The 14,174-nt window shown below is 48.8% G+C and overlaps 1 protein-coding gene across 1 annotated transcript in view; it reads left to right on the top strand.

The window, feature by feature from the left end:
* Positions 1-14,174, top strand: part of PDLIM1 (PDZ and LIM domain 1) — a 45,803-nt gene that overhangs the window by 25,332 nt on the left and 6,297 nt on the right. Inside the window, exon 5 of the mRNA XM_059398173.1 lies at positions 12,523-12,674. Coding sequence (XP_059254156.1) covers positions 12,523-12,674 — 152 coding nt within the window. The remainder of the gene's footprint in view (positions 1-12,522; positions 12,675-14,174) is intronic.

Raw genomic sequence — 14,174 nt, 5'->3', positions numbered from 1 at the left:
TTTGCTGAGTGACTTTGGCTTTGTTACAAGATGTTCAAGGTCACTGATATTTATTGTAGTAACCGAGACAAGGTGACTACTCGTGCTGCTGCTTCCCCAGATTATGTTTCCTGCAGGGGCTGAGTGGCTTGGGATGATGATACCCTTCCAGGTGACTGCAGGGGCTTGTGGGGGAACCTGAGAAAGCATATCGTGCTGGGCCCCCTGGGCTTTCCACGGACAGCCCCGTGGGGAGCCGAGCGGCCAAATGCCAAGGGCCATGATTCCTGTTCTTTGTTTCTTTCGTGATGGGGGAGGCTGAGAACATGACCCTCTTTTACTGTCCCCGAGTGGAATGTTCCATGATCTGGATTTAATAACCCAGGAAATGACACATCCTTGATTGAAAGAACTGCTATGCATTGGGAGAAATATGTGCTGGGGGAGTATTTTTAGTCTGGCTTTGGTGGTTTTTCCTTCATTAATGTCTTCTTTCTTTTCTTATGCTCCCCACCTTCTCCCCTCTTCCTGAAACAATTAAGTCTGAAACTGTTGGGACATGTGCAGGCCTTTCCTCCAGCCCCTGTCCCCTCCTGTCGCAGACCTTCTGGCTGTAGCCATGCTGAGTCTTCCTGCTCTCAGGGCCCTCCTTCCAGATTTTCTCAGCACAGACTCTGAGACCTCACCCCAGACTCTGAGGATAAATCCAGAAACAGCGGGAATAGCAGCAGCCCATGGCAGAGGCCGGGCCCAGAAGGGCTGTGCTGCCCGTCGTGAGGGTCGGCTTCCCTGCCCGCTTCAGAGAGGCTGCTTGTGCGTTCTCGGCAGAGACAGACTCTCCTGTGCGGCCGGCAGCCACGGGTAGCTGGCTTGCTCGGTCAGCAGAAGGCCCCAAGCGCTCACTCACCAGCCTTGTTAAGTCTGTAACATTCACCGAGGTTTGAGAATTGGCTCACTTCATACTTTGCATCTGAGGTCATCACTGATTCCCCGGGGCTCCCTCTTGAGTTTCTTTGTCCCAGACACTTCAAAGCAGCACAGCGTGTGTGTGTGCATGGCTCCCTGTCTCGTTGGGCGTCCCAGGGCCGCGTCCCCATGTGACCAGAATACAGACAGCATTGCTGTTTCCAGATTAAACTGGAATGGCAGGCAAGAGGGCACCATCTGCCGCCTGGCCTCCCAGGACACACACACAGCTGAATGGGACAGCCTTTGGGGTAGTTTCGCTTAACACTCATGTATGGAGTCCCTGTTGTGTACCACGTGGGTGGAGGAAATGTTGCCCCGTTCAGCTGAAAGCTTTCGCCTGCGCTCTGACCTCTTTCAGCCGACTTGAAGGGCTCTGGTCATTTTCTGGTGATTCAGGGCCTGGGTTTCCTTGTAGATGTGATGCCACTTTATACTTGCCTAAATGTACACATCTTGTGTCTAGAGGGCCCGTGAATCCCAGGTAGGCGTCTTATGTTGGGCAGACCATGTAGCTTCTGTGAGACTCAGCCTCCCCATCTCCAAGGCGCACGTCAGGCTTTCCGCCTCCCCAGCAGGTTATTTAGAAAACGCAGTGATGGTGTCGTGTGCGGGTCACACCTGGCACAGGTGCTCAGTGAATGCCAGTTGTCACTGATTTCACCTCCCAGTACCGGGGGCTCCAGAAGGGCAGAAGCATGTGGATAAGTGTTTTGGAGAAGATGTTGCTATGACTCCCAGTAGACCGCTTTCTTTCTAGCATCGTAGCTCAAGTCCAGCCAGCCAGTCCAGTTCGTCCGCTTTCTGATAGAGTGGCTGGGTTCCCTTACCCGACACAGCAGTCCAAAGACACTGGATGGGGTGCCTGGGTGGCTCAGTCGGTTGAGCATCTGCCTTCAGCTCAGGTCATGATCCCAGGGTCCTGGGATTGAGTTCTGCATCAGACTCCCATCTCAGCGGGGAGCCTGCTTCTCCCTCAGCCTCTGCCCCTTGCCCCCGACTCATGTTCTCTCTTGCTTGCTCTGCTTTCTCTCTCAGATAAATAAATAATCTTAAAACAACAACAACAAAAACAAAGACACCGGCTTTGCAGCTTGTGTTCTCAGGCAATCCCCACCCTCCCCCGTATACTCACAAGGTATATTTCTAAGCAGGTGCAGTGGAAATAAAGGGATGCATTGTTCTCTGTTCAAATGATGTCAGAGCTATTGTATTAACCTTGACTCATTCGGAGCTGGATCAGAAGAAAATCTCCATCATGGCGGTGGCTCTTAAACCCCTGGCTAAACTTGCCAGTGGCTCCCAGAAAACTGGCTCTGGAGTCTGGGCATTCCTCCCTCCTCTCCTGATGGCCATAATTACTCCTCTGGTTTCTTATTACAAGTCCAGCATCTAGGCCTTTGAAGACTAAAACTCAGCGCCTTCTGGCTAGGCTCCCTTTCCCAAAAGGATTATCTAGGGTTTCTCAGAACTGCATGTTTTGGTGAACGACAGGGTAACCAAGTTGAGGCACCTCAGACATGAAGAGTTTTTCTGAGTCAGCCTGCCTGCTTCAGCCCCACTGACAGAACCACCAAGTACTAAAACTCTGCTTTTTTCCAGTTGGCACTTAACCTTTCCTTGTGTGGAGAAAGATTTCTTAAGCTTAATTAAACTCTTTATTTTAAAGTAAATGTAGATTCACATGCAGTCAGAGGAAATAATGGAGAGAGGTTCCCTATAGCCTTTACCCAGTTCCCTTCAGTGGTGGTACCACCTTGAAAACTATAGCACAGTATCAAAAAAACAATGTTGCCATCGGTATGGCCAAGACAGACAAGATTTCCATCCCTACAAGGGTAGCCACACCCCCTTACCCCGCCACCCACCCTCCCCCTCACTGTACCCCTCGTAACCCCCTGCAGCCACTCATCTGCTATCCATTTCTATACTTCTGTTACTTCAAGAATGTTCTATTAATGGAATCATACAAGAGGCAATTTTCTAGAATTGGCTTTTTTTTACTCAGCATAATTCACTGGAAATCTGTTTGATGTATTCAGGTCATCTTATGTACCAGTAGTTCCCTTTTTTCCTGTTCTAAGGATTTTTTTTTTTCACTGTGGTAAAAAATACTTAATGTAAAATAGACCATCTTAACCATTTTTAAGTGTATAGGACTGGTAACTATATGTGGGTCATTGTGCAACAGATCTCTAGGACTTTTTTCATCTTGTGAAACTGAAATTCTGTATACACTGAACAGCCCCCTTTCCCCCTTCTGCACTGGGCAGAGGGAGAGGGAGAGGTTTTTTGGTTTTTGTTTTTTTAAAGATTTTTATTTATTTATTTGACAGAGCAATCACAAGTAGGCAGAGAGGCAGGCAGAGAGAGAGGAGGAAGCAGGCTCCCTGCTGAGCAGAGAGCCCGATGTGCAGCTCAATCCCAGGACCCTGGGATCATGACCCGAGCTAAAGGTAGAGGCTTTAACCCACTGAGCCACCCAGGTGCTCCCTGGAGAGAGAGTCTTAACCAGGCTCCCTACCCAGGGAGGAGCCAGACATGGGCTCGATCCTACAACCCTGAGATCATGACCTGAGCTGAAACCAAGGGTCTGATGCTTAACTGACCGAGCCACCCAGGTGCCCCTCGCACTCGGTTTCTCAGAGTGACTGCTTGAGGAACCTCACATAAGTAGAATCATGTGGTACTGGCCATATTGTGACTGGTTTATTCCACTTAGCATAATGTCATCAAGGTTCATCCATGTTGCAGCATGTGATAAGATTTTTTTTTTAAGGCTCATCAATCCTCCATCTTCTAGTACCACATTCGCTTTATCCATTCATCTGTCAGCAGATGTTCAGACCGCTCCCACCCCTCAGCGATTGTGACTAATACTACAGTGAACATGAGTGTGCAGATATATTTTTGAGGTCCTGATTTTTTTAAAAAGATTTTTTTTTTAAATTAATTTGACAGACAGAGATCACAAGTAGGCAGAGAGGCAGACAGAGAGAGAGGAAGGGAAGCAGGCTTCCTGCCAAGCAGAGAGCCCGATGCGATGCGGGGCCTGATCCCAGGACCCTGGGATCATGACCTGAGCCGAAGGCAGAGGCTTTAACCCACTGAGCCACCCAGGCGCCCCGAGATCCTGATTTTAATTCTTATGGCTAGATACCCCAAAATGGGATTGTTGGATCATATAGTAATTTTATTTTTTATCTTTTGAAGAATGTTCCTAGCGTTTTCTGTAATGCTGTACTATTTTACGTTCCCACCAACAGTGTATCCTGCAGCATGTGGAACCCTACACGGGGCTCAATTCCACAACCTTGAGATCATGACTGAGTGGAAATCAAGAGTCAGACGCCCAAACAACTGAACCATGCAGGTGCCCTGGTGTCAATTCTGCTTTCATTGTTTGGTGGAATTCTCCAATGAAGCCATCTGGTCCTGGGTTTTTTGTTGTGGGGGACCTGATTACTGAGTCTATCTTGTCATTTATTATAGGTCTGCTCAGATTTTTTCCTTTCATGATTTCATTTTGGTAGGTTGGATGTTTCTAGGAATTTATCTGTTTCTTCTTGGTTATCCAGTTTGTGCATATTCATAATAATCTCTTTTGGCACTTCTTTTTTCTGTCAGATCCACTGTAATGTCTTCTTTCATTTCTGTTTTTTATTATTTGGATCTTCCCTTTTTCTGAGTCTAGCTAAAAGTTTGTCAGTTTTGTTGATCTTTTTAAAAACAGCACACTCAATAATTTTGATGCTGGTTTTCTGTTGTTTTTCTCTTCTCTGTTTTGTTTGATTCTGCTCTAACCTTTATTATTTTCTTCCTTTTGCCAACTTTGGGTTTACTTCTTCTTTTTCTTGTCCCTTGAGATGTAAAGTTTGCTTACTTGTGAGATTTCGCTTCTTTTTTAATGAGGTGTTTACTGCTATGAAGTCCCCTCTTAGCTTTTGCCACATCCTGTAAATTTTAGTATGTTGTTATTTTATTTTTATTTGTCCCAAAATATTTTCTAATTTCTCTTGTGATTTTTTTCTTTGTCCCATTGGTTGTTCAGGAGTGTATTGTTTAAGTTCCAATTTTTTTTTTTTTAATTTTCCAGTTTTCCTTCTGCTGTTGAGAACTTCATTCTATTAGTGTCAGAAAAGATACTTAGTGATTGCAGTCTTCCTAAATTTAAGATTATTTTGTGGCCCAACATGATGTGTCTTGGAGAATATCCCCTGTGCACTTGAGAAGAATGTGTATCTCCTGTTGTTGGGTGTAGTGTTCTGTATGTCTGTTGGGTTCAATTGGTCTGCATGTGGTTCAGTACCCGTGTTTCCTTATTGATCTTCTGTCTAGTTGTTCTTTCCCGATTTGCCTTTATTCCGTGGTGTGGATGGTACAGTTTGTTTAGCCATTCACCCATTGAAGCACATCTGGGTTGTTTCTTGTTTACAGCTCTTACAAATCAAGCTGCTATAGACGTTTATGAACAGGTGTTTGTGCAACCATAAATTTTTATCTCTTTGGGTTAAATGCCCAGGTACTTAGTTACATGTTTAAATTTGTGAAACTGCAAAACTGTTCTGCAGACTGTACCATTTTACATTCCTCCCCACGGTGTGTGAATAATCAAGTTTTTCCATATCCTTTCTAGCACTTGGTGCCGTCACTATTTTTTACTTGCGCCATTCTCATAGAGGTAATATCGTATGGTGGTTTTGATTTGCACTTCCCTCGTGGGTGAAGATGGCAAACATCTTTTCATGTGCTTCTTTGCCATCAGCATCTCCTCTAGTCCTTCTCTGGAGATCCGGTTTCAGATCCGCCAGCTTCTCAGCCTCCACTGCTTTTCCAGAAGCTGCCACACTGCAGGGCCGAGGGACGGTACACCTGATGGGACCACAGCACAAACGTCAGATGCTGGCGCACTGTCCCCGCGCAGAGGGATGGGTTTGTGCACAAGCGCGGCGTCCTCTGTGGGTAACAGAGCTCTGGGCCACCCAGCCCGCTGGGCCGCCTTCCGGGTCTAAGGGCGCAGGCAGTGGCTCCCAGCAAGTGTGAGCGCTCTGTCTGCAGGGCTGAAGCCACTACTCCAAGTGCCAGTGAAGTGTGCCAGGGACATTTCCTCACTCACCGCCCCCCCCCCCCCCCCCCCCCCCGCCATTTGTTCCCATTCCCTTTTAAAAAGAAAACAGGTATAGCGGGGTAATAGCAATCATAGTGGGGGATTCTCCCCGGGTTACCTCTCCCTCTCCTACTCCTCCTCTCTCATTCCTGGTCAGCCTCCTGGGGCACTTGGAGTACTCGGGTCCCCGCTGGAAGCCGAGTCAGCTGTGTCGATGAAAGCTCCAAGAGTGAAAACGCTTTGCTGCTGCCAGGGAAGGTCAAGGTGGATGCGGAGAGACTTCTCCACAGGTCACTCGTGCTGGCTGCCTGGGGGCAGGGGAAGCCGGCCACCAGCCCTGTCCATGGCTGCTGGCTGGTCCCTGCCTTTGTCTCCTTCCCCGCCCTGCCCCCCACAGGGGCCTCGGGGCGCCTCCCATCCCCTAGGCAGGAGATGGGCCCCCTTGAAGAGTAGTCTTCCCAAAGGTAGGAGTAGAGTCCGGTTTCCCTGCTCTGGCTCTGAGACACCTGCGGCTGCTCCTGACTGCTGGACAGGGGTGAGAGGTCTGCCTACCCACATGGCTTCCACTGCCACCACTGGAGGAGAGTGATGGCCTTGTTATGGCTGAGTGGTGGTCAGGGACCTCACTTCCCACCAGGCTTTTTTTGTCCCAAGCTGAGACTTGGGCTTCCAACTGGGCCTTCTGTGATGCTACCCCGCAGTGTCCTCTTGGTGCCTCGTCACAGCCTGGTGAGGGCAGAAGGCTGGACTTCCCACCGGGAAGTCTTTTCTTCTGGCATTTGCAGGCAGGAAAAACGTTCTTGCTTCCAAGTGCTGTGTCAGGCTGGCTCCCCTTGCTCGGTGCTTTGGTGGGAGAGGGAGCAGATCCTCGGGGCTTTTGTCTGTACTCCCTGCCCTTCTGGGTCGTTGCCGCCTCAGCAACTCGTCTGGGATCTGTGAGGCCAGAAGAAAACTCAGGGAACTCACCACAGCGTTCTTCCTCGAGCCCCAGTTCCCCTCTCTGGTGTGCCTCCTGCTTCCTCCCCAGTCTCATGGTCCTTGTATATGTGATGTCCAGGGATTTTAGTTACACTTAGTGGGTGGAATAGGAAGAAATATGGCTACTTCATCTTCTTTTTTATTCCCCCCCTAATTTTTAATTTTTAAAAATTTTTAAAAAAGATTTTATTTATTTGCTAGAGAGCATGCACAAGCAGGGTGAAGGGCAGAGGGAGAGGGAGAAGCAGACTCCCCACTGAGCAGGGAGCCCAATGCTGGCTCTATCCCAGGACCCTGGGATCATGACCTAAGCCGAAGGCAGTTGCTTAAGTGACTGAGCCATGCAGGTGCCCTGAGTTTTTTTTTTTTTTTTTTTTTTTTTTTTTTTAAGATTTTATTTATTTGACAGAGGGAGAGAGCCTGCACAAGCATGAGCTGGTGGAGGGGCAGAGGGAGCAGGATGAACAGACTCCCTGATGAGCAGGGAGCCCATCACGGGGCTCGATCTCAGGAACTTGGAATCATGACCTGAGCTGAAGGCAGGCACCTAACTGACTGAGCCCCCCAGGCGCCCCTGGGAGAAAGATTTTTGTGAAGAGAATATCTTCCGCCTGCCTGGATGCTTCTTATAATTCAAGTACTGCCTTTTTTGGTCCCAGACTTTGTCCCAAAACAGGCAGTTTTAGGAAGGAACCAAAGTTGACACACTATGTGGGAAGACATGCCATTAAGGTTGTTATCAGCAGTGGGGACTTTTTCTTGCGGCCTCCTTGTTTTTGTTGGGCTCTGTATACAGATTCTCAGGTTGCCACACAGGTGCTGGCTCAAGTTTAAAAAAAAAAAAAAAAAAATTGAAGACCCCCTTATGTCCCCGCTCTAGCCACCTCCTTATTTCGGTGGAATAGACTTTCATTCCAGGGCTGCTGTGTTGATTCTTGGCCCAGAGTCAGGAGTCTGCTGTTCTCTGTCCTTTTTGACCTGACCTTCACCTCAGCTGCTCTTTTGGCTGGAACAGTCCTGGGGGGATCACAGGACCAGCAGGCTCAGCCTCTGGAATCTTGCTCTGTGAGACAAGCTGACTGGAAATTTCTTCTCATTCCAAGGACCCACTGACATCCTTGAACACCTGGCTCTCACCAGGCGGGTGGGGAGGTGGGTGGTGGGTGGGGGCGGCAGGCCCTGGGGCCTGGGCCTATAAGAGAGGGAGAAAATATGGAACATTTAAGTAACATGTTAACAAAACAGGAAACATTTCAGCACCAAGTGTGACTCTGAGACAATTAAGAACTAGGAAACAAAGAATATAAAGTCTAGATAGCCCAAAGGAATTTTTTTTTTTTTTTTAAGGAGTTGAATTTGATTAAAAACTTGTATTTTGTTACTAAATGGTAAAGACTGGGTTCAGAAGAATGTGGTAACTTTCAGCACCCCCTCCCTACTTTTTTCCCTGGTGACTCAGTCATGTCCATTGTATTTTTGAAATCTTATCACTATAGAATTCTTTATTCCGTAGTTACTATAAATGAAAAATGAGAATGCTTTTTTTTTTGCTTCTTTTTTTCCCCCCTCCATTTCTTATGCACTATTTTTGTCCTAGAAGTACTTTTTTAACATATTCAGGATATTATTTTTGTTGTTTTTTTTTTAAATAAGGTATTGATTTTTTTTTTAAATTCCAGGATAGTTAAGTGTCTTCTTCATTTCCATCACCTGTTTCCCCCATCCTCTCACAACCCCCGCCACCCTGGTACCCCCCTGCCCCACCTCCCTCTGGTAACCATCAGTTTGTTCTTTCTATAGTTAAGAGTTTTTGGTTTATCTTTTTTATTCTTTGCTGATGATACTGTTTTTGAATTAGATGTATCAATCCTTGAAATAAGGAATGAATATTGAATGGGTTTTACAAGTTGTCAAGTGGGAGAACAATGTAATCATTATTTGAGAATAAATAGTGTAAGGGCCTGCTTAGCCAGAGCGAGCCATTTTGTTGTTTATGCAGTAAACTTAGATTGACCCTGCCCCCCCCCAGAGGAACTTACTTAGAACAAGTCTGGGAAACCAGAAAAATATGACTGACCAGCCCCTGATAACAGAGCCCATATACCAGGACGTGTCAGGTCAGGGGGAGGTAACAGAGACCAGAATACAAGGATCAGTCAAGCCAGGTGGAGACATCCAGTCAGGAAAGCACCTCCCTAACCACCCAAGTACGTGGGCCCTGCCTTTTGGGCGCCAATTCTGACCAGAGTGATAGGCTAGTTCAAATAACTGCTATAGGGTGAATTATAATTTGATTGGCCACCTGTGTGTGGCCAGGCTCAACCACATGGCCTTTGCTCTATAAAAGTTAGTCTGTGAGGCTGGGAGCGGTTGCCTCTTTGCAAGAGGCGGCCCTGGCCGGTTGGTTTGATTCTTGATGCTTGGCACGAAATAAAGCTTTGCTTGACCTTCGCTTTATATCAGTCTTGTTCCTTTGACCATGGACCCAACGAATAGTAAATTGTTTTCCTTTTTTTTTTTTTTTAATCACAGAAATACTTTACAAGAGTATGTGGAAGAGTATGTGATGACCTTGTGGTTTGAGCTTTGTCATTTTTAGCGTTCCCTTGGTGGCCGCCAGACATAACAACATATACCAAAGAAGGGGAAGAATTCTACCAAGAACATTCCATGGTCTGATCTTGATTTTAAAATAGTTCTGAGTGTAATAAGAAAAAAGATTTATCAGAAATAATGTAATGTATTTACATAGGGCAAGCTCAGAACTCAAGACTCACAGAGAGTCAGGTATACAACTCAGCAGGGCTGAACAGGTGAGCCAAGGGGAAGAAATAGCCCTTGAGGAAGACCACTCCTCAAGGGGCCCCATCTGTCTGGGGGATGGGAGGCTCCCCCAGGCCCCTGTGGGGGGCAGTGCGGGGAAGGAGACAAAGACAGGGACCAGCCAGCAGCCATGGACAGGGCTTCCCCTGCCCCCAGGCAGCCAGCACGAGTGACCTGTGGAGAAGTCTCTCCGCGTCCATCTTGACCTTCCCTGGCAGCAGCAAAGCGTTTTCACTCTTGGAGCTTTCATACACACGGCTGACTCTGCTTCCAGTGGGGGAGTCAGTACCCCAAGTGCCCCAGGAGGCTGACCGGAAATGAGAGAGGAGGAGTAGGAGAGGGAGAGATAACCCGGGGAGAATCCCCCACTATGATTGCTATTACCCCGCTATACCTTTTTTCTTTTTAAAAGGGAATAGGAACAAATGACATGTGGGTGGGTGGGTGGGTGGGCGGTGAGTGAGGAAATGTCCCTGGCACACTTCACTGGCACTTGGAGTAGTGGCTTCAGCCCTGCAAACAGGTGTACCGTCCCTCTGCCCTGCAGTGTGGCAGCTTCTGGAAAAGCAGTGGAGGCTGAGAAGCTGGCGGATCTAAAACCGGATCTCCAGAGAAGGACTAGAGGAGATGCTGATGGCAAAGAAGCACATGAAAAGATGTTTGCCATCTTCACCCACGAGGGAAGTGCAAATCAAAACCACCATACGATATTACCTCTATGAGAGTGGCGCAATTAAAAAATAGTGACGGCACCAAGTGCTAGAAAGGATATGGAAAAACTTGATTATTCACACACCGTGGGGAGGAATGTAAAATGGTACAGACTGCAGAACAGTTTTGCAGTTTTCATAAATTTAAACATGTAAGTAAGTACCTGGGCATTTATCCCAAAGAGATAAAAATTCATGGTTGCACAAACACCTGTTCATAAACGTTTACAGCAGCTTGATTTGTCAGAGCTGAAAAGCACCAGAGACTGAGAACCTGGGGGGCTCTGGGCCTGGGAGGCTGAGCTGCCGTTTCCCTGGCACACCCCTGGGAGGTCCTGCTGCCTTCTAGGGTCCCCTATGACCCCATAGGAGCAGGGAGAGCATGTCACAAATTGATCTCTTTGGCAATTTCCTTTCACCCCCGTCATTCCTGCTGAGCCCAGACCCTGTACCAGGCTCTGGGAATGTGCTGGTGAATAAGACAGACCAAGACTTTGTCCTCCAGGGGCTCATTGTTTAGGGGGAGACGGACAGTGAGGAAACAGACAGATGGACATAGAGTCCATGGGATGAGGGTGAGACCCAATAGGGCCTGTGGGGCCTCTCTGAGGAGGGACATCTGAGCAAAAATGGAGAGGAAGGGGTGATGGGAGTGCAGCCCCCGTGGGGCAATCTGGAGAGAGATCCTTCCAGGCACTGGGAACAGAAAGTGCAGAGGTTCTGAGGCTGCTGCATTCTGGAAGCAGCACGGAGGCCGGTGTGACAAGAGCCTCGTGAGCAGAGGCTGACCGGCCATGTGTTTGGAAAGGGAGACAGAGCTGCGTTCTTCAGGGCCTTTCTATGTTTTGTCATGAATATTTACTCCAAAGGAGATGAACTTGATTAAACTAGTATTTTGTTATTAAAACTGTAAATATTTGGCTGAAGTCCTATGAGAACACTTGGAGTCATGTCACAACACTGTGTGATTCTTGTATTTAGTAGGTCACTGTGGCCTCTGTTTGGAAATGAGACTGTCCTGGGCTTGCAAACGGCAGCACAGGGACAAACGACAAAGGTGGCCCGTTGTGTGGGTCAGCCGTGGCGGCCTGGACACATGGTCGGGGGAGGGGTGGTGCTGAAAAGGGGGTGCAGGACAGACCTTGCAAACAGAACTGACTGGAGTCTCCTTCCATTTTACCCCTTCCCAGACCAGGCAGCAGAGGCTCCTGGAAAAGCGGCCCTGGTGGAACACGGCCGCAGCTCAGCCTGTCCTGTCTTTTCCCATCCTTGGGGACTGAGCTCAGGTCTCAACATCCCCTTTGCCTCCGATGGTGCGTTACCGTCTCCACGGTGCTTGGGGCTTTCCCCCTCACCCCCAGCGCTGTGATCTGGGCAAAGCAGAGCTGGCCATCCGACTGGTCATTGAGAAGCCCAGGGCATTTGGCCCTGGGGGCTGCGAGAGGTTCTGGAGACAGACCCTCGCTGATACCACTTGGAAAGACGTCGATAGCGTCAGGAAGGAAGAACGCTGCTTTCCGCCCCATGAGAAGTGTGCGTGCGGCCCGTCCCGAAGGGACCCAGCCAAGCCTTTAGTGGTCAGGTTGTGGTCCACATCTCTCCTCTTCTAAATTGTCTTTTGACATAATATTGTTTATGTAATTAAGGAAGAAGCACAGCATTCCCATTCCATGGGATTAGGCCAAAAAGTAATCACATTACTGAAACTGTTTGGGAAATAGCCTCTTCCTGCATTGAAGTAGCAGCCAGCCCCGACAACGGCGCCTCGTAACCCCGGCTGGAGGCTCATGGCTGACTTCAGAGTGGGCTCCGACCAGCAGGGTTGTTCCTAGCCACCCCCTGATTCAGGGGTGTCTTCACTTTGAAGGGGGTTCCTGGTGAAATTTTTTTTTTTTTTTTTTTTTTTTTTGCCTCCTAACTTCTGACGTCTCCTAATGAATTTCCAAACATTCTTTACAGCTTAGACCATTCTCAGCTTCCAAGCGGACTCGTCATCGACAAAGAATCTGAAGTTTACAAGATGCTTCAAGAGAAACAGGAGCTAAATGAGCCCCCCAAGCAGTCCACTTCATTCCTGGTTTTGCAGGAAATCCTAGAGTCTGAGGAGAAAGGTAATCTACCCTGCGAGGCGGCGTGCGGTCGGAGGCTCTTGGGTCGCAGGGTCTGGGTCGGGGTCGGTCGTGGCTGAAACAAAGGTGAGTATAGCCCTGAGCGGGCGGAAGAAGCGGTGGGAAGCCGGGCTTCGAAACCACTGAAAGCTCAGAGACAGAGGATGAGCGAGCTCCCAGCCACACCTGCCCAGCTGTTTCCTGTCACATGGGCTTTAGGCTGCAGGCGTCAGGGTGAGCTTGACTCTTGTGGGATTCTGTTTGTCCCCTGTTTATCCCTTGGCCATTTGTTTGGCGTGAGCCCACATCCCATGCTTCTGTGGTGGCTGTGTGTGTGACTGGGTGAAGGTCACGGGCCGGGACAAGCAGAAGGAAAAGGAATCAACAACACAGAGAAGGGCACACTGCAGGGCAGTGCGTTTGTTCTTGCTCTCGGGTAGATGGACTCCGGAGAGCCGGCGAAACCCCAGTTTGGCCACATTCTCCCCGAGTGACCTTTCTGGGCTCTGTCGGGGGTCAAAATCCTATTTTCTAAGCTCAGTGTGAGGATCTGGTGTCCTGCACGGCAGAAGCACCCCACACTATGTGCGGCTACGGGAGGTGCTTCACGCCTGTGATTTTGTTTACAAACCGTACCGAGAGGCACGAAACCGGCCTCAACTTGTCCAAGGTGTGAGCTCTGAGGCCTGAGGCACCCAGGGACCACCCGTGGGGCTCTGCATTGTGGACGGCACCCCATCCTCGGCTCTGTGGCCTTCCTCAAGGCACAGGGTTTCACCGAAGGCCTGCCTTCCCTTGTTCTTTCCTCCTTTCCCTGAAGTGCCCTCCTGTGAAGAGAGCTGGTGATGCAGACCATGAAGCCTGTTTCACCTGCACCGAGGGAGGGAGCGAGTTGCTTGCTTGGGACCACCATGGAGGGCCACAGCAGAGGACCCTCTGCAAGAGTAACTACCCTCCCCCAGGCCCCCAGCTCCAGGTTGGGCTTCCTGGGAGTTCTTCCTGAGCTGAGAGTTCCCTCCTGACGGAACCCAGACCCAGGCTTCATAGGGAAATTGGCAGTTTACAAGCACAGGAAGTTACGGGAAAAGTTCTTTTATGCTAAAAGGATATGGTTCTACCAGCAGTTTCTCCCTTTGCTTGTTGTACCTGTGCATTTTGGAAGGAATGAGTCATAGGCTGCATGAAGTTCCGGTATTAGGGCCAACTGACAAGTGATTTGGGGATCAGCCCTAGAGAATGACCGTTTTATCAAAACCTGTGAGAAACCACAACTTACTCTACTCTGAGTAAGTGGGTACAAAACCCTTCAACTAAGAGAGGAGAAAAGTCAATCCATTCTGTCCCAAACTAGGACATAGATATTGCAGAACTCATCTAGTCAAATGCCCTCATGTTACAGAGAAGGACCTAAAGCCCAGCCTCACTGAGGTGGCCATTCCATGCTCATCAAGATCCGAAGTCCTTCCATCTTGTGCTCCATCTACCAAGCCCGTGGCTTCTATT

The sequence above is a fragment of the Mustela nigripes genome, chromosome 4 (assembly GCF_022355385.1).
Source record: "Mustela nigripes isolate SB6536 chromosome 4, MUSNIG.SB6536, whole genome shotgun sequence".
Taxonomy (NCBI): domain Eukaryota; kingdom Metazoa; phylum Chordata; class Mammalia; order Carnivora; family Mustelidae; genus Mustela; species Mustela nigripes.
The sequence above is the reverse complement of the archived record's forward strand: the minus strand, read 5'-3'. Positions and strand labels throughout refer to the sequence as shown.